The sequence below is a fragment of the Tyto alba genome, unplaced genomic scaffold (assembly GCF_018691265.1).
Source record: "Tyto alba isolate M040663 unplaced genomic scaffold, T.alba_DEE_v4.0 Super-Scaffold_39, whole genome shotgun sequence".
Classification (NCBI taxonomy): domain Eukaryota; kingdom Metazoa; phylum Chordata; class Aves; order Strigiformes; family Tytonidae; genus Tyto; species Tyto alba.
The window spans coordinates 3,056,600-3,078,533 of NW_024881314.1; the positions used below are offsets into that span (position 1 = coordinate 3,056,600).

Here is a 21,934-nt window from a genome sequence, read left to right on the forward strand (position 1 = left end):
GCCCACCCCCTCGTAACGCGGCCTAAGCCGCTGCCGGCAGCGATGCCCCCCCACCACCCAAAAAAAAAAAAAAAAAAAACAACCCACCCAAAAAACATCTGCCCGTCTGATGCAACGACAACACCACCACGTGGCCACGCGCAGCTGTTTCCCGTCGCCAGCCAATAGCAACCGGCTCCGCTCACCCCAAAGGCGGGACCGTCCCGCCTGCTCTTCTTCGATAGGTCCATTTGCTAATCCGTCTGCGAGGGGGGCGGTCCCTCGGGCGCGGCGCTGGCCAATGAGCGGCGGCACCGCCCAATTCCCCCCCCCCCAGCTGCCGCCAGCGCCGCGGAGCGGGGCCGGGGCCGCCGCGCCCGCTCCATGGAGGCCGCGGCCGAGGCCCCGGGGGGGCCCGCGGCGCTCAGCTGCTTCTCCTACAACCAGGACTGCACGTAAGCGGGGAGGGGGGGGGGCGGTTGGAACGGGGTGGGGGGTGCGACAGCAGCGCGGCGGTGGGCCCGGCCCCACAGGGACTCTCCCACCCCACCCACGGGTCCAGCTCCGTGGGGCTTCTCTCCCCACGGCCCAAACGGGGCTGGCCCTGTGGGATTCCCTGGCCCCACAAGGCCCTACCCCACCCCTTTTTGGGGACACCTGGCTCTCCATAGACACCCCCAAGTCTCAGGCAGCAAATTCAGAGGAATCGCTGTTTTGTTTTGGTTTTGGGTTTGTTTTTTTTTTTTTCCCCCAGCGGTTTGGGAAGCATTTTCGGATGGTCAGAAGTGATTTTTCTCCAAGCGCTTTGCTGACCTGTGCTGTGGCCACTTAGTAGGTGGCAGGAGTTGCCCAGGGCTCTTGGTGAGCAGTCGGTGCCAAAGCGTGGCCCCACCACCACCTCAAGACAACATAGGGTTTCCTTGGAGCCTCTTGCCCTTCCGCCGTTGCTAACCTGTGGTTTACCTGCTTCAAAGCCAATCATTTAAGAACCGTTTCCAACCGGGACAACAAACATCCTGAAGCAGCAAGCCACACACAGTGTCTGGCAGTCACAGTCCAGATTATGGGCTATGAGATAAGAGTCACAGATACCAACACCTGGAGATATGGTCCCCATCGCATTTGTGTCTAAACAAAGAGCTCTTTGGCAGGTGGCGATGCTCTTGCTGGCCGCCACCACCACCAGCACAAGCCCTGTGTTGGTATTCTGGGCTGGCTGCTGATTTAAGACCTAGAGGTTGCTGCTTACTATATCTGGAACCCAGCAGAGCCAGTGCCTGGCACGACTCTGCCTTGTGCTGCGTGCCTGCCCCCACTGCCATTAGCAGCGAGGGCAAAGCTTCCACAGCCCTCACGAGCCCGTGTGTCAATGTAAACAGCTCAGCTCCTGCCTTAGGAACAGCCCCTTTTTATGTCACAAAGTACCTGGGAGGCTGCAGACAAGATGAGATATGCCTGTTTGTTCATCCTCTAGCTACACGACCACATAAATGGATGACAATTTGCAGTCTCACAGGGATATTTGCCTTCTGTAGGCTGCCATAGCCTCAGATCAAAAGCCAGATTGAGTTTAATACTTTATATGCTTTAGGACAAGAGTGAAAACAGAAGTCATGCCTTCACAAATCACTGTACCAGGAACTATCCATTTCCTCTACCTGTGGGGACTCTTGCTATCACCTGCAAGCCTTGAGATCTGAACTAGCAGGTTTTTGTCTTTGCAGCTCCCTGGCAATTGGAACTACAACTGGATACAGGCTTTTCTCCTTAAGTTCTGTGGAGCAGCTGGACCAGGTCCACGAAAGCAGTAAGTTTCCTGTTTCACTGAAGCGGAATATTGGCCAACAGACTTTACCTGTATTATTGTGCTTCACTCTGCCTCAGGGGATGATTCTGCTCACTGCTGTTGCAGAGATGGCATCTGTTTCTGCTGTACCCATATCAGGAGAGGAACAGCTCTGGTTATTGCCCTGTGCACAGCAGCCTTTACAGTGAGCTACAGCCTTGGAGAAGCTTCTGAACAGCCACCAGTACTTCAGCAGAGTTGAAGGACTCCAACAGGTTCAGAGTCCAGCTTCTTTTTCACTGCTGTCAGTCTGACAGCAGCTGTTTGCCCTGTAAACCAACATTCAGAGGCAGTTCACCACTAGCATGTTTCACACACATGGACAGGAGACCGCAGACTCCCAGCACAGATGCTGGATAACTTGCAGGCTTTTAGTCTAATGTGGTATTTACAAGCAAGATGTTTTTAACAGGTTTCCCATGCAAGAAGGTCATTCACAGCAGGCCTTCAGCTATTGGCTGTGCTTAGAGCAACATGCAATGCACTTAACAGCCCAAAACAAGTCAGGCCTCGTGGAACACGTGCTCTAGTCTGGTTCAGGCCATGGCCAGAAGTGTTTCAGCTGAGATGCACTAGAGATACACCTCACAGCTGGGATATGCTAGTCTCTCTCCACTGTCTGTAGAAGGAGCCTCAGCAACCAGATATAGCTGCATCATCTAGGAGCAAAGTCCAAGCTCCTTTCCTCTGCCTCACAAGGTGATTGAGCTGCTATATGGCAGAAAGCCATAGACTTGGGTCAAAAAGTATTTAGGAGTTTGGATTGCCCCTAGAGTCAGGCCAAAAAGGAACAGATCCCTGCTGGTGACACACTCAAGGTGATGGGCTGAGACATGAGCAGTCCCACATCATGGCTGTGGATCAATCCTTGTACCTCCAGCACAGCACAGCCTAAGCACTGAGCAGCATTCAGCACTACCTACACTAGAAGTCATAGACCCTGATGATTTAGGTAGAGGTCCACCAGGAACCATTGCAATGGTGCCTTCTCACCACAACAGGAGTCACCTCAAACGTGGCTTCTGTAAAACGTACCGCACCGCTGTTCACCACAGCCACATTAGAGCTCTGTAGACACCACAGCCCCAGTGACAGAGAGTGCTTTAAAACATCAGCCTTCCCAAAGGAGGCTGAGAGAAATCAGACACCAGAGAAGAAACAGCAAGTTTTACACACCTTGTTCCTTACCTCAGTAGATTCCCATCTGCTCACTCCCTCCAAAAAAGTCCCCAATCAAGTTGGGTGAGCTCCTCCTTTTTATGACCCCTTCCCGAGGATTAGCTTCAGCTGGAGGGCCCTGCCCATGAGAGGCACAACAGCACAATCAAAGGGGGCTGGTTTAGATTCTGCCCGCAGGGGAAGGTTCGTTAACCCCTTCCTGCTCTGACATAAATGTTTTGTGCCAGGTATGAGAAATTCATAACAAAAGCAGATGTTGAACACCTCAGCATGGAGCATTCCAACCCAATTCCCTCTTGAGTTGAGTCTTCCTTGTTGCTGCAGTCAAGCCAACCATAAGCCAATCTAAAGACTGTCTTGGTTTCCTTCTGTGCCCAGATGAAATCCCAGATGTTTACATCGTGGAGCGTCTGTTCTCCAGCAGCCTTGTGGTTGTGGTCAGTCATGCCAAGCCACAGCAAATGAATGTCTACCACTTCAAGAAAGGGACAGAGATCTGCAACTATAGCTATTCCAGTAACATACTGTCCATCCGGCTGAATCGTCAGGTAAGAGGCTGGGGAAAGGGTTAGCCAGAGTTGTCCCACTCTGGCTGGCTGCTGGTGTTGACTTTCCAGCTGGGCCCCCACTGCCTAGCAGAGCTGCGGCAATCTGGGTTGGTTTGCATGGAGACTCTGAAGTGGGACTGGAGGGGTAGGTACCTGTCCTTTCCTGTCATCTCCACTTCAGGCTTGCTGACCTCTGGCAGAGGAGCAGGATGGCTGTGTGTATGGTTTGCCACAACTTTTTGCTTCAGTAAACGAAGCTAAGTCCTTGTTTTTATTGCAGTTGCACAAAGGCTTTTTGTTGTTTGCCTTCTTCCCTATTCAGCATGCAGCTCTGCCAAAAAAACACCTTTTCATCTTCCTCCCTCCCTTGGATTCCACATCCTGACTGCAGGCCCATCTCTGCCATCTTGGCTGCAAATGAGACCTTCGAAGTTGGTAACAAAACCCAGGAGTAACTTGAACTCCGTGGATGAGGCAAAAGGCTGCTTCTCAAATATTGCTAGCAGCCTTGTTTTGTTTTCAAAGGTATAGAAAACACTCGGGCCACTTAGAAGAAGGCTTTTAGAGCATGAACTGACACAGCCTCATGCAGCCCAGAGCCCTTTTGGAGAATTTTAAGTCATCTTTTCTTTTTGTCCATAATTATTTTCAAAGTATATGCCATAAGAAGCAGAGGAAATTTTACAATGAAGAAATAAGCAGTCTGTGTAATTGTATATAATCAGCCTCTCCTCAGTTAGCAACAGTGAGTCCTGCAGTAAGGCTCTCCCATAAGGAAACTGGGTTGAGTTTCCAGTAAAGCTGAGTTTGACCAGAAGTTCCTGTCCTACAATTAAATCTGTCCTAAATTGATTTTTTTCACTTAAACTTACAATGGAGCTGGCAAAATAGGGACTTCCTTTGAATTTCAGATAGATGTATATGTATAAAAATAAACTGGGAGGTTCTGTGTGGCAGCTCTAGGAGATTAGTGTGAGACTAAAATAAGTTGAGACTTTTCCCCATGTGCTGCTTTGGAGATGGCATGAAGATGATGCATAGGCCCAGCCTTGCATCCGCATTCCTTGGCTGCTTTGTGAGCTCAGGTTAAAATCCTGGGCTGAACTCATCCTCTAGCTGTAACACAGACATGCCTGGAGAGACTTGAAGATGCTACAGATACTTGGGTAGATAGGAGAGAAATCACCATTTCAATCTACGTTCAAGATTTAAACTTTTGGCAGTCAGGTTCTGCGTGTGCTGTGACATTTAAACCCCTTGCTTGGGCTTCTGTATGAAAGCTATACTGCATCAAAAGTCCATAGAAGGCCAAATCCCATACAGGGCATTAGCACAGGAAAATGATGGCAAATAAAACAGGAACGGGTCTCAAACAAATGGTGCCTGTTTCAGTTTGATCTCTCTGTGAAAAAGTCCTCATTGTACAAACAAGCAAGTCCCTTGGTGGTTGCTGATCCATGGGAATTCTTTGTTCCAAGCTCCATCATAACTCTTAAGTGTGTTAAGGTGGATTGTGATTTGTCTCAAAGTGAGGAATAAGGCTGTGCTGTGGGACCGGTGAGAAGCTCTTCCATAACCTCCCCCAGGTTTTCATTCACTGCTGAAACCCTGCTGAGCTCTCTGGAGAGGTTTGATGCATTTTTCTGACTGTGTCCATACCCAGCACATTTAAGTCCTCAACATACAACTCGATTCTTTAACCTGATTCGTGTCAAACTGAAGCACTAAAGAAAAATACCAGCGAGCGGTACCATTTTGTACGAGACACAGTGCCCTGAGCCTTGAGTAGCAATCACAGCACCAGGCACCTTCTCTGAGGCTCTGTCTGTGTGCACAGCGAGGATAAAACCCATTCCTCACCCCAGCAGGGTTTGCACGGGCTACAGGGCTGCATGGAGGGCGGGAGGCAGAGAACCAGCCCTCTCCAACTCGTGGTGAGCTTCTCCAGGCCTCCTTCGCCTGTTCACCTCCCACCCCCATCACTTTCCTGGATTTTGTCCCTGTCGGTGCCAGCATCTCTCGCTGCAGCTCTGGCTTCTGTTTGGCATCATCTGGAAACCTCCCTTCACCTGTACATCAATAGCAGTGCGTTTTGCAGTTCTGGGAAAGCACATGGTGGGTTTGCCGAGATCAGCTGTATAAATATTACTCTGACGGTCTCTGCTAGCAAGTTGATAGCTGTTACTGTAGAAAAGGCAAAGTGTTCCTGGAAATGCAAAATGGCTCTGACACAGCCCCAGATGCTGTGGTTAGCAGGAATAGAAGTGGGAAAGAGTTTGATCCGAGAGTAATGGTGGAGCAAGGCAAAGATTTTCTAATGTGGGTGTTTCAAGTTAGTGACTAAGCTCCACATTTAGATACTAAATAAGTGGCCTCATTTCTAAAGAGGTGGAGGCTTCCTGTACATGGATTCGGGTGCACCAACTTCGGGAGCCCGGATGGAGTCTGGCCTTGCGTTTTTTATTGGGAGGTTTTCAGCGTTTCTGGACACTTGGCACTAACATAGATGGAGCTGTGTGCTCACTGGACTTAGAAAGCATAACCCTTCGGCCAGATCCAAAGCCTGGCCCCAAAATAAGCCTCTATGCAAAATGCCTCCCTGGTAGGATGTAGAGGTTTGGACCAAGCAGAGCCACAAAGCTGAGCGGTCACAGAGATGGTGGCCCAGTGCTAAGGTTACAGCATTGAGCTTCCTTTTTCCTTTCTGCCTTTCCTCCCCATCACTTGGAAGCTCCTCTCTTAGCAGCTGCCTCTTGGCTGGGTGGGTGTTTCTGGGAGTTCAGCAGAAGAGGTTCAAGCACATGAACTTGGAAATACCCTACCCATCTGCCAAGATGGTGTAAATGTAACTGTCCCTGAACAAACGTTTCCCAGCCCAGTTTTTATGCAGTTCTGCAGGGCACATAAAGCGAAATCTTGCCTGCTGGTACCAAATGGGAAAAGAAACATTAACTTGTTGAACAGATGCATTAGGTTTAACAGCAGTGGGAGGCCCGTCATCTGAATGTTCACTCCCAAATCAGGAAGAAGTCAGGGCAAGGGGTACGTAGTCCCATCTGTAGGCATTCTGACAAGCAGGATTGGCAGCCTCTCTGCTGCCAGGTCTTTATGATCAAAAAGTAATTTGCTATGAAAAGAACTACAAAGAAAACTTGGGGTAGGAATAGATGGCAATCAAGGCCCATGTTAGGGTGTAACTTTGATGTGTCTTCCTGTTCCTGGGGCCTGGGGGTGTGGAAGATCAGCTCTTAGTGTAGCAAAGAAGAAGTCATGATTTATCTGCTTTCTGAAGCAAGACCAGATGCAGGCAGCTCTCAAAAAAAGAGTCATACAAAATCAAAGGTTGTCCAGTGCAAGGGATGGAGAGGTGTTCTGACAGGGAAGATCTGGGCGTGGGAGCAGCCGAGACACTGTGCCCATGCTGGTGAGGTTCTGTGCATGTCCCTTGTGTCCTTGCAGAGGCTGGTTGTTTGCCTGGAGGAGTCAATTTACATCCATAACATTAAGGACATGAAGCTTTTGAAGACTATTATGGATACACCTCCAAATACAACAGGTGAGCATGGGAGAACTGTGTGAAAGGGAGAGATCTGCGGGAGCTTTGGAGAGCCACAACACTCATGTTAGAATTTAAACCAGCCTGTGGCTTGTGTATCCTAATGTAGCACTGGAGAGCGAGAATTGCGTGGAGGCAGGCAGTCAGGCTTGGGAGAGGAGAAACCCTGCTCTGTTCTGAGCAAATCCCTGCTCTGTCCTGAGCAAATGTGTCAGCAGAGAGCAGAAATGGTCAGCATGGTTTGGCTTCACCTCCCAGGTTCAGTCCTGTTCCCATGCGTGATGTCTGTGCAGCTCACAGCTTCCTGCAGCATGACTTTATTCTCTTTCACCATCAGAAAGCTGTAAGGCAGGCCAGGACCGCAAGTTTCCCTCCCCATTTAGGACAGCTTGAAATTTTCCCTCTGGGGCTCCCTGCTCTTCCTGCACCGTGCCCTGCGTCAGAGAGTCCCGTGGTGTTTTTGCTCTCCGGACAAAGGAGCCCCGTTTCCCCGCGCTGCTGGCGTGAGTCAGCTCTGCAGCGTCATGCCATGCTGCAGAGCTCGGAGCTCCCTGCAGACCTGTGGTTAACCCAGGTTCTCTTCTGGCCATGGACATGCACTGCTCCACAAAGGTAGAAAGCTCCTGTGATTACTTACAGGCTTGGGGTCAGCTCCCAAAGTGATTAGCGCTGTGAAGATCACCCCGGGGCAGAAAACGCAGCCAGGCACAGAGCTAATTCCCTGCCAGGGAGTTCCCAGGAGCCCGGGCTGCCACCCGATGTTATTCCATACACACAGCAAACCCTGCGGGCAGGGCAGGTGTCTGCAGAGCAGATCCTCTCCGTGCAGTTTAGGGTGAATCCAGTTTTCCTGCTCATGGGAGAGGAGCTATTTTTAGCTGCGGAGAGGAAAACTTGGCCGAGCGCCGGCGGCAGCGCTGCCGTGCGTTGCTGTGATATCCCAGCCGGTCGCAGGCTGCAGCATCATTTCACGGGTGGTTGATCGGGAAGTTGCTGATGTGCTCACGCCTGGCTGCTGGGCTTTCAAGGGACGCTCTTCTGGCGGCTCCCCTGACCTACTTCAGGTCTCAACAGATGGCCTCTCCATGTGGATTAAACATACTAAATGCTGCAAACATAATTAAAGTTTAAAACCTTCCCAAGGAAGCCCGGCAGCAGCAGGAAGGGCAGGGATACCCAGGCCTGACGCTGTTCTGCAGTGGGGCTGAATAGATCAGGTCATGGTTTAAGAGCAACGGCCATCAGCACTCGCTGGGCCAGGACTAGGCTGCTGGAGGTGGCAGAACTTCATACGGGCTTAATTTTTTAAAACCCTTTTACTGCGGCAGCTGTCATTGAAATGAGCTGAGCGAGTGACAAGCGCTATGCCACGCGTGCTCCCTTTGTCCCTGGACCATCTGCTTTGGTCCCAAGCCTGACCCCCAGGATGTCCAGGTGGCTGGGGCAGTTCAGTCTCACCACTCTTTGGACAACCCTTTTCAGAGTGGGGATCTCTGCCGGGGGTGGGGTGTAGGAGCACATGGCAAGCATTCCACCCCCCCTCATAAAGTGCGTGCCTTGGGCACGGTAACATCAGCGGGGCGAGGATTGGGATTTTCTCACACCCACCAGCCAGTTGCAGTGAGATCCCTGGCTGTTCCTGGCCAGGACCTTGTTTCCACTCCAGCTTCCTCCACGCAGGAGAGGAAGTTGCCCACAGTGGGCGAGCCTGTTTTTCATGTGTGCTCAAGCATGTTGTTTTTCATGCGGCCTCGTGTCAGGGGCAGGATTTGCACCGAGAAGGTCATCGTGCCCATGGTGACATGTGTGCCGCGAGGGCACATCTCCGAGGCAACTGCAGCTTTGGAAACCACCTCACATGGCTCCCCCCAAGCCCCAGATGCGCCTGGACCTGCTGGCTTGGGGCAAAAGCCAGGCTTCTCAGACCCGGTAGCTTTTCTCCATGCTGCTCAAGGCAGCCACCTGCGATGTGACACTCCCAGAGCTGCGATGCTGAGCAGCACCAGCCTTCCTCCTCCCTCCTGAGCCTGCCACTGCGTGCGCCGACCCTCGTCAGGGCTGTGGGGCTGCTGAGAGCGGAGGAGCATCTTCAAAGGCTGCCCGCGTCCCTTGTGATCCTTGTTCTTTGTGCGTCCCTGAGGTCAGCCCAGTACACTCACATCTGTGTTTTCCCCTGGCCTGGTTTCCCGTCCGGCATTCCCAGCCAGGCGCGGAGCAGAGGGAGCGGGTGACTCACCAGCCGCTCAGAGCTTGCTTTGTTTAGCTCGAGTCTTCTCTAGATCCTCTTCTTGGAGAAAGGGCTGTGCTGATCCCCCCGTGCTGCCCGGGCTGGGGGAAGACCGTCCTGAAAAGACGGGATGCTCACCACAAGCGAAGTCTCAGGGCTATCTTTGCCCTCCTCCTATCCCTCCCTCTCTGGGTGCCTTTTTTGCCTGCACTTTGCTGCTGCTGCGCCTCTTCTCCCCGGTGCATGCCGTCCCTGGCATGATGTAAATGCCTCTGATTGATAGGGAGTGCATCCCTGGGGCCCCTGGCCGATCCTGCAGCTCCTGGCTCCGTTGCGGTCTCTTTGTTTAGTTATAAACAATGACCTAAAACGAAAGTTTCAGCTGCTCCTTCCCTGCTGCTGGGCCTGGGCCAGGGCCGTGTCCTGACACGACGGGTTGCACGGCATGTGGCCGTGTGGCCGTGCATATACGTGCATATACATGCATGCATACGGGCATCCTGTTTGGGGACTATGGCAGCATCTCCAGCAGCCTTTAACCCTGCGGCTTCCTTCACACGTGGGACAAGGTGAGACCCCTGGGTGGAGGCCAGGAAGCTCAGGTCATGCTGAAGCCTTGAAGTCGGTTTTGGGAGGACTGTGAGCACGCGGATGTGGTGCAGGAAGCAAGTGAGACCCGTTTCTGTATGTGACAGCATTCGCTGGGATGCGTCCTCAGCCAGCGGCAGAAGTGAGAGGCAGGAAGAGATGTTCTTTTCCAAGGTCACCTGGGGGACGGGCGGATGGATGTACCCACACTCACATCCATCCATCTGTGTCTCATCCTCTAGTTCCTGCTCACTTTGAAAGGGGTGTTTGGGTACCTTTATGCTCATGTTGGCATAAAACCAGATGGCTGTTATAGGGAAGGATCCCCCTCTGTGGTTAAAGTTTAGCTAGGTTCAAGTTCCTTGTCAGCCGGAAACTCCCTGCACAGCTGTGGCATTTGCTTTGTCCCTCTCTGCTTCCCTTTTCCATTCAGAGAAAAAGGAAGCGGCGCTGCCCAGCCCCACAGCCGCTGCCTTGCCGTGCCAGGCTTCATAGGAGGGCTGCGCCCGCGCTGCGCTGCTCGCCTCAGCTTCTGCCCCAGCACCTCCACCCTGCGCACATCTGGCGGTGCCCAGATGTGCCTGGACAGGCGTCTTGTTAGCCCTGAGACCGCGATGCCCTTTGCTGTGTTTCATGCACCTATTCCTGCCTTCTCAAAGGAGATGATTAAGGGGGAAAAGCCAAGGGTGTGCCCAAAAGCAGGACTTGGGCTCCTTCTGAGCGGGGAGGAGGGTGGCAGGGCCAAGGCAGCCGTACTGTCCCATACCAGCAGATGTCCCCACGGCCGAGGCCCTGCCAGCCCGGTGCCGGACACTGCCCCAAAATGAGACAGAGCCCGGACCCCCTGCTGTGTCCGTGGCTGCGTTTCTGCTTTCTGTCCTCCACCAGCAAACAACCTCAGCTGTGTCCTTCTCGCCTTGCCAGGTCTGTGCGCTCTCTCGATCAACCACGCCAACTCCTACTTGGCTTATCCCGGCAGTGCGACCAGCGGAGAGATCGCGCTTTACGACGGAAATACTTTGGTAAGTGCGAAGCTCGCCCATTTGGATACCGGCAGGGGCTGAAAACAAACAGAACCACAGCAAAGCCAACCCAACAGGGCCTTTGGGAAGGATGAATAAATACACTCCACCAAGCGCGGCTGCGAGGGAATTGCCCGGGGAGGCACGTTCCCCATCCCCCTTGCTTGGAGGCCATGTGAAGCAGCCAGCCTCTTTGAGATCAGGACATCCATCTCCCACTACGGGATAGTAAGGAAAACGTGACCCGTTACCCTGCAGCCCGAGGGCTGCTGCCAGGCTGCCAGAGGGGTTCCTACAGGGGCTTCCTAGAGGAGCTTCAGCAGCGTATCCCATGGGAGTGATGCGACCGGGGTGGCTCAGGGAGGGTTGGAGCAGCTCCAGGCGCAGCGCAGGGCCTGGAGCAGCCGCTGTGCCATGCTGCGGGCTGGAAGGGATGCCGGTCCTGAAGTCACAGAGAGGGCGAGGTGTCCAAATCCCCCTCAGGAAATCTGTCCCTGGCTGGAAGCAGGGTCATGATTATCTGGTGTTTATGCCAGGGCTTTGGATTACATAAGGCTGTCGCTCTGTACGTGCAGCGGGAGCTGAGGATCTGCAGCAGGGGAGGAGCAGAGCACAAGGGGAAAACATGCTGCTGCTGTGAGAGGTACTAGCGAGGGCCTGGGCTCCCTGCAGGCATCGGGGTGGTGCCGCTGCAGCAGGATCTGTTGCACAGCCGAGCGAACAGCGGGGAGGCCAGCTCTGTCTCTGCACGTAGAAATGCCAGGCTTCGGAGCGGGCACAGCTGTGATCCCGCAGCCTGGAGAGGTGAGGAGCTGAGGATCTCTGCCCCTGAAATGAGCTGTCTGTAATCACAGTGGCCGGAGTTAAGTGGGGAATGAGCTCAAGGCAGGGCAGAGGTAAGAAATGCTGAGGATGTTGAAGGGATACCCCAAGTGCAATACAATCCCCTGCATCCACACCCTGCGTAGGGTGTGAGGCAGGGAACGCCCTGCCCTTACGCAGTCCCAGCAGCAGCGTGTCTCTCTGCACTCACACTACCTTCTGCCCTACAGAAAACAGCCTGCACGATTCCTGCCCACGACGGGCCTCTGGCTGCTCTCGCCTTCAACTCCACCGGCTCGAAGCTGGCAAGTGCTTCTGAAAAAGTGAGTGAGCACTGCTGCGAGCACCCTCCCTGCTGCCTCTGCTCTCTGCCCACGGCGTCCCAGCCAGCTCCAGTGCGTCGGCTGCCTGGAGCGTGGAGAGCAGGACTTCTGAGCTGCCCGTTCTTAAGCACAGCCAGCAGAGGAGTGGCACTGAAAGGACTCTGACTTGTGGGAGGCCAGTGTATCGGGTTCAGCTTGACCCCAGCTGGCAAACAGGAGGGGCCTTTGCACATCCTGAGTTTCCTGGGTGTGTCAGAGAAAGGGCTCATGCTCTTTGCCCTGCTCCTGCGTGATCTTTCCATTTGCATTTTTTGCAGGGCACAGTCATTCGTGTATTTTCCATTCCTGGGGGGCAGAAGCTCTATGAATTCCGGCGAGGGATGAAAAGGTCAGTTCATTCTTCTCTCAGTGACAACTACACAGAGGGCTCCTGGAGCAGAAATGTAAACAGAGGGACAGGGCAACGTCAGATCCTGGTGGCTTTGGCATCTTTTGCAGAAAGAAAACAAGAGCAAACATATCAGATAGAAATGTCATTGTGCCAGACAGCCATGCTGTGCCCAGCCGCCTCCAGCAAGCTTAGTGATTCAATTCAGTGTGTCACAAAACCGGGCGATTGCAGAGAATGGAGGTATATTCAGTCCACTTACTCTGTCCTTTCTTGTTTCTTACATGAAATAATGAAGTCCCCAAAGTTACCAGCCCAACTCTTGCCCTCTCAAAGGAGGTGCTTTGGAGCTATTCACTTGCACAGAGCCCAAGTCTCGATGGCAGGAATGGGCTGTTGCTGCCCTTCTGCAGGCTCCCTCAAATATTTTCAGTAGATCCATTCCTGACTTTTCCCTTTACCCCGTCCCTGACCTGCCTGTGATTTTACACACACTTCTGCAAGTACAAAAATTGCCATGACCAAGACACCCTGGCCCTGCTGAACCTGCACAGGAGGAGATGCCATATGTATCCCGCTATCCAGTGCTTTGGATATCCTCCTGGCCTTTGCAGTAGCTTTGCAGAAGCTTTAGCTGCTGCAGTGAGGCTGGCACAGATGTTCGCTCCACAGGCAAGGACATTTCCACCTCTCTGGCTGTTTGTCACTAGCTCGAGGCCACCCCCAGCTCTGCTGAGCAAAGGGATTAGGGAGATGCTAGCCAGTCAGCCCACAGGCTCGGCAGCGGCCAGGCAAGGTGCTCCTCAGCGTGTATGGGTCTCCTTCCTCCCCGTCCTCTTCTCTGTGAGCAAAACCAAGCAGTTCCCCTTGAACAGTATGCCATGAAGTGACCAGGGCTGTCTTTGCTTGGCCCTAGGTATGTGAACATCAGCTCTCTGGTGTTCAGCATGGATTCCCAGTTCCTCTGTGCTTCCAGCAACACGGAGACCGTGCACATCTTTAAACTGGAGCATCTCACTGACAGGTGAGGGGGTTAGCCTGGGTTAATCTGCCTGCCCCAGGGGTGTCTCGGCTTCAAAGGCCTGCCTTTACACAGCTGGCCTGCATTTCCTCACCACGTACTCTCCATGAGCAATACCAGCTGCAAACTGTCTCTTTGGCTTTGTGTCCTGAGGGACTTACTCACTGGAAAAGCTACAAACTGCATCCCTGCTGTCAGCCTCTTCAGGCCTGCTCTGGGTTTATTAACCACCACTGTCCCGTGCATCCAGCTAGGCTGGCACGCAACGTGCGCAGGTGCTTCAAAGAAAACCTTCGCCTATCTGAGATCAGGATCATTTTGTCTGTTCCTGATCTGTTTTTTGTCACTCTGCTTGTTCCTTCGTGATCCCCCCCCTCCCCGCCTCAGCCGGCCAGAAGAGCCTCCAACCTGGAGCGGTTACATGGGAAAGATGTTCCAGGCTGCTACCAACTACCTCCCTGCTCAGGTGTCGGGAATGATGAACCAGGATCGGGCCTTTGCCACTGTCCGCCTGAACATCTCCGGGCAAAGGAACATCTGTGCCCTCTCCACGTATGTATTGACATCCGCATCCCCTCTGCCATCCAGCCTGTGAGCAGGCACAACTATCTCTGCTGATCACCACCTCCGTGGCCCCTTATCTTGTACCCGTGCCTGCCGAGCACGCGGCCCGGGTGCGTGCTGTGTCAGTGTGCGAGTGCGGATGCGTTCGGACTCACGATGCTTTTCTCATCAGGATTCAGAAGCTGCCTCGACTGCTGGTGACTACGTCAGATGGACATCTCTATATCTATAACTTGGACCCGCAAGACGGAGGAGAGTGTGTCTTAATTAAGAAACACAGGTAACTCTACCTCCAGCCACATCTGATACAGAGGCTGATCTGTAAAAAATTAAGGGAAATTTCACCTGAAAGCACAAAATGGAGCCGCAAGAGTAAGAACGTTAGAACTGACCTTGTGATTTTAGCTGCCCAGTCTGACAGATGTGGGTGGGATCCATGTCAACAGGCAGGGGCATGGGGCTTCTTGCAGAAGAAACCAGAGACATCTCAGATCCCTAGGCAGCTGTGGGACGTCTCAGCTTAGACAAGCAGAGGTGGGCAGGCTGTGTTAGGAGATGCCTCCAGCAGCAGAGCGCTGACCACCATGGAGCAGAGCAGCTTCTCCAGGCGTGAGCGGGTGCTGGAGAGCTGACTTTGGGGGGGGGGAGGATGGTGTGGAGCGACGCTGGGAGCTTCCGTAAGCAAAAAACACGCACAGATGCACGCCTGCAAGCGTGCAGTGCCAAAGCAGAGCCTTCCGTGCTGCTCTTCCGTTTGTCTGCAAATTTGATGAAGCGCATAAGCCCCCCGCACACATCTGGGCTGCTTGGCTCCAGATGGGAAAGCCTTTTGGGGTGGGGTGCGATGTAACATGTGCTCTAAGCTGGGAAGTGGCTGACGGCCAGGAAAATGCCAGCAGTTTTTTGAAAAGCCACAAAACAACGGCACTTCAAAGCTGCGCTGTCCAGCGTGCTCCGGCCGCCCCGCCGCCTTCAGACGCGGCTGACGCCCGCCTGCTCCCGTCCCCGAGCAGCCGCCCGGGCCAGCTTTGTGTGCGGGTTCCTCTTACCATCCGAGGACTGAAAAGGGCCCTTGGGTCATGAGTTACGTTACATCATACTATATCTCTGCTCAAACTCCGTCCTAAACTAGCCAGGGCTGCTTTTCCCATCTAGTCTGCTCCTGTTGGAAGCCCTTTGGAGCCCCCTCTGTGATTAGAAACACTGTTTGCCTTTGTAACCTAAAGCTTTTGTGGTCAATCTGTTCCCTTCTATTCTTGTGCCAGCATTGTCCTCTAGCTGAAGTAGTGCTTTCCCTATCTTCTGCTTCCCCCCCTGCTTTACTGGTAGAGCACAATGCTCTCCTCCTCTGCAGCACGGCTGGGGCTGCAGGCAGTGCCTGGATGCAGTGATGCAGATGGGTGATGTGCTTCAAGGGGACGGGAATGCGTGTGCTTGCCTTAGCCAGTGCTGGGGGAGGAACAGTTGGGATCAGAACTAACTCTTCTCCTTTCTCTTGCTCCTCTACAATTAGCCTGCTTGGCTCAGGAAAGATGGAGGAGAACAAAGAAAACGACCTTCGGCCTCCATTACCTCAATCTTACGCAGCAACTGTAGCCAGGCCAAGTACAGTGCCTTCAACTTCGACCATGCCAGGTAAGCATCATGTCTGCCCTTCCTCGGGCAGAAGCAAGAAAGCCACCTGGGGCAAAGTGGAAAGTCTCCCAACTTCCAAAGGTTCAACCAGAAACACCACTTGTGCAATGCAGACCGGGGCAGCAGGACTCTCTGGAGCTCACCTGGTTCATCCCCAGCCCCAAAACCAGGCCAGGCGCTTTCTGCTCTGCTTCCCGGGAGCCCCTTGCCAGCGCTTCTCCTCGTGTGGAGCAGTACCACATGTGGGCCCGCTGGCAGAGCGGCAGCCACATCCGAGCTTCACAGTTTTTCAGACAGCAGCTGCTGCCAGGCTGGTTTCCAGGAGTTGAAACCGTGGGTGTAGAAGTCAAATCTCACTATTTCTGTAGCAATGTTGCTACAGATTCTCCCGAACCTGTTACGCCTTACTCTAACGAACCTAACACTGTAGGAGAAGACTGGGTGACTATTTCATTATATTCCCAAGTCTGAAGGTCCACATACAGATGTGGATCTTATTCTGAAATAGGTGCTTATGTTCATGGCGGGAGGAGGAAAGCTTCTGCCCCAGGAGCTAGCCATGGTGTCCACTCCCTCATCTGTAGTGTCGATGGAGATACCTTTCCCTTCCACAGTCACCCAGAGCTCTGCCAAAAAGCCAGAGAGAGCAGCTCAGTGCTTAAAAGGTGATGACAGTGTCGGCGCTGTTTGTTTCCAGCCTCCTTCCATCCACTTAATCCGTAACATTTTGTATTTTTACTTGGACAGGTTATTCAGAGGATGGTGGTGCCCTGCGAGGAGAGGTTATCCCAGAGCATGAGTTTGCAACTGGACCAGTGTGTCTTGATGACGAGAATGAGTTTCCTCCTGTGAGCATTCGGGACCCCTAAAACTGCAATTCAGCCCTCATGCTAAGAAGAAAGTATTAACCTCTTACAGAAGAGATACTGTTGCCCCCACCTTGTCCCAGCTCACTGTGAAGCCTGAAATAACTAATTAAGTTACAGTGACAGGGCCAGGAAAAGTACACCCCCACTAAATGGCAGCTAGGGATAGGGCAAAGATGATCAGAGCTAATAATTAGAGATGGATCCGAACAAACCAGTTGAATGAAGTGCAGATGCAGAATGACATTCAGATCCAGATCTGACCTTTGTGCCTTGTGCAGATTTCTAGTGTTACCAGGAGTAGCTTTAATTTGAACAACACCATCATTTGGATGGGGCTACGAGCCACCTGGTCTAGTGGAAGGTGTCCCTGCCCATGGCAGGGGGTTGGAACTGGGTGATCTTTAAGGTCCCTTCCAACCCAAACCATGCTATGATTCTATTCTACGATGATTTAGAAATAAAAACTTCATACTCCCTGTTGCATTTACAGTCAGTTGTATTAGTTTATGGAATGCAACTGGGACATACCTGAACCTCACTAGTCTCTTCATTTCCAAGTTAACTGAAAAGGAAACTCCTTTTTCAAGTACAAGGATGAAAGTTGTAACGAGTTTTAAATGGTTTTATGATTTTTATATGGCACTTTCTCAGTCACTCTTGGAAGAAGATACTGGCTTTTTAAAATCTAACTTAAGCCTGGCAGTGTCTCTCCTGCTCCTCTTCCTATTACACACGCATTTATTATGTTAAGTATCTAACCCCTAAATGGACAGATGTTGGTACCATGCTATGATCTGGTTGTAATCAGTGGCGTCTTCATGATAATAATGCATTAATACAGCAGAATATTGTAATGGATTTCAAGTTGTAGACTTGGCAGACTTTTGAATCCCTTACTCCATTTTTACATATCCTGCTGTTGGAGTTTTACCTGAAAAGGAGGAAGTAAAAACTTCATCAGGGTCCCAGGATTTGTTCCGTATGCTGAGGCTGACCTCTGTGAGGCCCTTTCCTAGTTACCAAGTGTTCTTTAGATAAAAGGTGACTAGCTCACGGCTCCCTTTGAAACGCCACCTAAATCCAACTCAAGTCATATAAACCTTAGACCAATTCTCTTTTGTTACCTGTAACATAACCTGCTGCAAACTGAGAACAAGAGTTTTCTGGTTGTCCCGACTCCATTCCCCAAGAAGGACATTTAAAATGTCTCCCCTCTGGTCTAAGTCGTGTGGCCGTGGAGAAGCTGGTACCCAGGCCCCTGGAAGGAGCAGCAGGGCCAAAGAGAAATCCTTTGCTTCCTTCTGCTGAACTTGCTCTTGAACATGTGGTTTGGGGCCAAGCAAATGCCAGCGAGCAGGAATCACGCTGCTCCTGAATGAGCCTTCCTGCTGGGACGATGCCGTATAAAAGCAGCCCCAAACCCCTGCTGTACAGCAGCAGGCGTCATTATTAAATGAACTTTGATCTGTCAAACCCCTGCGCTGTAATTAACGTGACAGAGCAATGTACACGTGTAATGTTAGGGAGGAGGTGGTGTGGGAGGGAAGGCGCTTTCCAGAAATATTCCCTGATAAGGTGGTTTAGCAAGTGGAGCTTCCAGATAAAGGCTCTGCAGCTGGGACTTTGGTTTTGCCCCTCTGTTGCTGACGGTAATGTGTTTTGCATCTGGTCTACCAGCTAGTGCGGCGCTGGCTCCCGCTGCGTCAGTGCATACGGAGGGTTGGTCGGGATGTTTTGATGCTCTGAATTTCACTGAACTTCGCTGTTTTCTCAGCGCCGAGATGTTCGGTCTCGATGACGTGTTCAAGGGGGGTTTCAGGCATCGGTCATTTCTGTGCGGAGAAGGAGGGAGAGAAAACCTGACCTTATCCAACAAAAATGTTTTGACAGCATTCTGCTTTGTGGAAACATGGGAAGGGTTTTGTTTGTTTTCCAGTGTGCAACAAAAAGACATTTAAAAACCTCAAAACTTGTGACAAAATGGAATATTCGCCCACAGCCCACGCCACGAGTATGGCTTTGAACTTAGACATACTTTTGGAGAAGCAGCAATGCTCAGACCCAGCAGTTCCTCTCCATTTTGAAACATCTTGCCTTCCCCTGACCTCAAGCAAGACTTCAGAGGCTCAGCTGTTAAAAGCGAGGAGAAGCAGCTTCAGCCTGACATAAAATCTGTTGCTAATTGTTGAAAACTGCCTCTTCATTAAACAGAAGGAGGGACAGATCAGAGAAGGGGTGAGAAGCCCAAGGAGGGCTCGTAAAAAGTGGCTTCAACGAGAGTGAATGTGGATGGTGCTACTGGTGGTGCCAGGACTGTGGAAGGATCCTGTGGCAAGAGGTTAAACAAGCTCAGTGACGTCTCTTGCTTGCCCTGATGGGGTGGATGAAGTGCTTTCAGGTCTCCTGTTGAGCTTGTGCAGGAAGGATTCGGGTGTTACTGAGATGAGCAGCAGCCTAAAGCCTCCGGTGAGGAGAAGGTGCCGTGCTTGAGCTGCTCTGGGAGGAGGCTGCGTCGCCCTTGCTCTGCGTGGTCAGAAGGTTTTGCAGGATAGGAAGAGCAAACCCAGCTCTGGCTGCAAATGGTTGCAGCGATTCTGGCTGGTTTCTGGTTACCTGCCCGAGCTGCCACTTTTCTGTGAGGTTTTTCAGTGTCGGTGAGGTTTCCAGGGGTGTGGGGAGCTGTTGGTGTGTGTTTTGGGCCAGGCAGGGCACCGCTTGGCCAGCTCCACTTTCGGGAGCCCCCGCAGTGACCCCATGGGCAAAACAGCAGTTTCACGGTAGCGCTGTGAGGTTTGACAAAAGAAATCCAACATGATTTAGCAAGCAAGACGGCCTGTGCGGCCCTGAGGAGTGCAACCAGGGGGTCTTTTTTAAAACTTCTGGAATTCAGTAGGAAAGGTGATTTCTTCCAGCAGACTGCAAAGTGCTTTTCCAGGCACACATGACCCGTCCTGCATTTGGCTGCACGCTGAAGCTTGTCAGCTTTGGGACCAGAATTGATGTGAAGGCTTTGTTGGGAGACCCATTTCATTAAGCCCAGCTAGATTGCATGCACCAGTCAGCTCTTCGAAGGCAGCTTCCCCTCACCGATACGCAGATAGCCTTTAAAAACACCTCTGGCATCGATTTCTGGCTGTGCTGCCGAAGGATGCTGCTGCCACTGGCTCCTGCCCGCAGCGCTGCTTACGGGCTGCACGGGGCAGGATGAAAAACTCCTCTCGCCGCAGCTCCCACCCCTGCCTGCTCCCTGCACGGACAGACAGACGGGCGAGAGCACGAGCTCCAGCAGCCCGTGCACCCCGGCCGCCCTCAGCAGCGCGGTGTCCCGGCGGCGGGGTGGGAATCCGTGCCGCAGCGCGGGGCCCGCACACATCCCCGCGGCTCCAAACCGCAGCTCCTCATACGAGTAACCAGGCTGCAGGTGCATCTTCCGCCCCGTGTTTGCCCAAGTTCCTCCTTGCTGTTTGCTGGACGGTGTTCCATTCTGCGGCGTGGATACGCGACGCTAACGATTTTAAGTGTTTGTTGGGTTTTGGTTTTTTTTTTGTTTTTTTTTTAACAGCTGGCTGTTAGCAGAGGAAAGGCCGTAGATTTTGCGGTGAAGCTCTACTAGCAGTCATGTTTCATGAGGGATAAGCGAGTTTGGCCTCTTCTTCCTCACAGCAGCTCCTGCCCCGGTAGCTCAGACAGGCATTTTGGGCAGCTGGGACTTGCAGGATTAAGCCCAGTTTATCCGGTCCCTTGGGAAGCGTGCGATCCAGTGCCAATGCTTGTGCCTCCAAAGTGGGCAGGCGATGGTCCTGAGGCTAGGCTTCCTCCCACCTAGTCCAGTCTAACATGTGAGAGTTTAACTCTGGGCTCCATCTGGAGACCCCGGAGAGAAACGGTGATGCACGGCACACACCTTTCCCCTCCCGCCATGCCAGGAGTTGAACTTTTTGGGAGGACTTAGGGAGGCAAAGGGACTTCACCCCCGGTAATCCAACTCCTGCAAGCACGGCTGGGCTCAGGCCGATACCAGCTGCAGGCCAGACACGCTTATCACCAAGCCAGATGGTTTCTGTTCCCAGGACTGTAAATTTGGGGAGGGGGAGAGTAAATAAATAAACCGCTCACAAATCTGCCTTTGAATGGAAAGTAAAACACTGCAGGACATCCCTCCCCCTTCTCCTCCCATGTGCGTAAAACCAACTTGAAACACACCCTGTTGCTGGGAAAAGTAAGGCCGTTCTGTTTTGATTTTGGTAGATAATCTTGTGCCGTGGAGGTCAGCCGGGCAAAGCGAAGAGGTCATGATGAGAAGCAAACATCCGCGCTTAGGACAGCTGCTGGGAAGTGCTTTGGAAAAGCCAGGAATTTCGAAGAACAGATTTGTGAGTCCCCAAGACAAGAAAAAAAAACAAACAAACAAACAAAAAAAAAAATCCAAGGTGGGCCACTGCTTTTTCCTACGGTATGTTTAAGTGACTACCTGGCCCTGCTAGCCCCCTGTTTGAATTTGTGTCTGGGTGGGGTGTCAATGTACTGTATGCACATCGCTATATTTAACAAACTATATGTTAGAACCACAGTGTAAATGCTAATTTAATCAGATTTGTATGTAACCAGGATTTTATATACCCATTTGTCCCTTTTCTAATTTATGCTGTTTTATGTGTATAAATGTACTTACAGGAAGATATATTAAACTTATGTCTTTGTACAGTATATACATACTATTTTACCCAAGCAAAGTATTTTTGCAGTGATATTAGAGAAGATGCCATTTGCTATGTTTAAAGACAGAATAAAGTCATGGTCTGTCCCCTGGCAGCTCCCTGCCCGTGCTCCTGCTGTTCTTTGTGAGGCCCTAAAGATGTCAGTCTTGATTAAGCTTTATGAGTGGGAGAGTGGGTTTGGGGGGCTGGCACAAGGACGGCTGCTCCCACACGACCAAGTCCACGCGAGTCCACTTACGACTTGTCCAACGAAAGATCTGGGTGTGTAAGTGGGAGTCCAAAATTGCTTCAGAAAACCCTCACTCAGCTGCTGAGAGATCCCAGCGGTTTCTTAAGTTTCAGTTGCCCCTTTGGTTTTGCCTCTGCAGCTCCCCAGGCCTTTGCATCTGCCCAGAAATGGCCCTGTAAGAGCTGTTTGGCCCCATCTGCGCCCCTGGCATCACCCTGGGATCGGCAGGAGCAGCTTCTCTGCCTGGAGCCCTGGTCTGCTGGGAGATCTTGGGGCAGGGACCTCTCCCTGAACCTCCCTGAAAAAAAAAAATGCTGTTACGCCATTGCTCTTTCCACGCAGGGTTGATGAGGAGCAGTTCCCCAGTTCTGCACTGCAAACCTCTCCCCCCACACCTTCCCCAAGAAAAAAACCCTTTTC

At 52.2% G+C, this 21,934-nt stretch overlaps 1 protein-coding gene across 1 annotated transcript; it reads left to right on the forward strand.

The window, feature by feature from the left end:
* The first annotated feature begins 285 nt into the window (after positions 1-285).
* Positions 286-21,379, forward strand: WIPI1 (WD repeat domain, phosphoinositide interacting 1). Its single transcript, XM_033002282.2, has 13 exons — positions 286-434; positions 1,704-1,786; positions 3,383-3,552; positions 7,012-7,108; positions 10,848-10,945; positions 11,998-12,090; positions 12,408-12,478; positions 13,395-13,502; positions 13,887-14,051; positions 14,236-14,343; positions 15,577-15,698; positions 16,446-16,546; positions 20,816-21,379. Exons 1-13 carry the CDS (start codon positions 364-366, stop codon positions 20,861-20,863), a joined length of 1,335 nt encoding a protein of 444 aa, XP_032858173.2. The 5' UTR covers positions 286-363; the 3' UTR covers positions 20,864-21,379.
* Positions 21,380-21,934: the final 555 nt, after the last annotated feature.

Coding starts and splice junctions, on each gene's coding strand:
- WIPI1 (XM_033002282.2), top strand. CDS start 364: ATGGAGGCCGCGGCCGAGGCCCCGGGGGGGCCCGCGGCGCTCAGCTGC. Junction 12,479..13,394: donor TTCCGGCGAGGGATGAAAAG/GTCAGTTCATTC, acceptor GCTTGGCCCTAG/GTATGTGAACATCAGCTCTC. Junction 15,699..16,445: donor TTCAACTTCGACCATGCCAG/GTAAGCATCATG, acceptor TTACTTGGACAG/GTTATTCAGAGGATGGTGGT.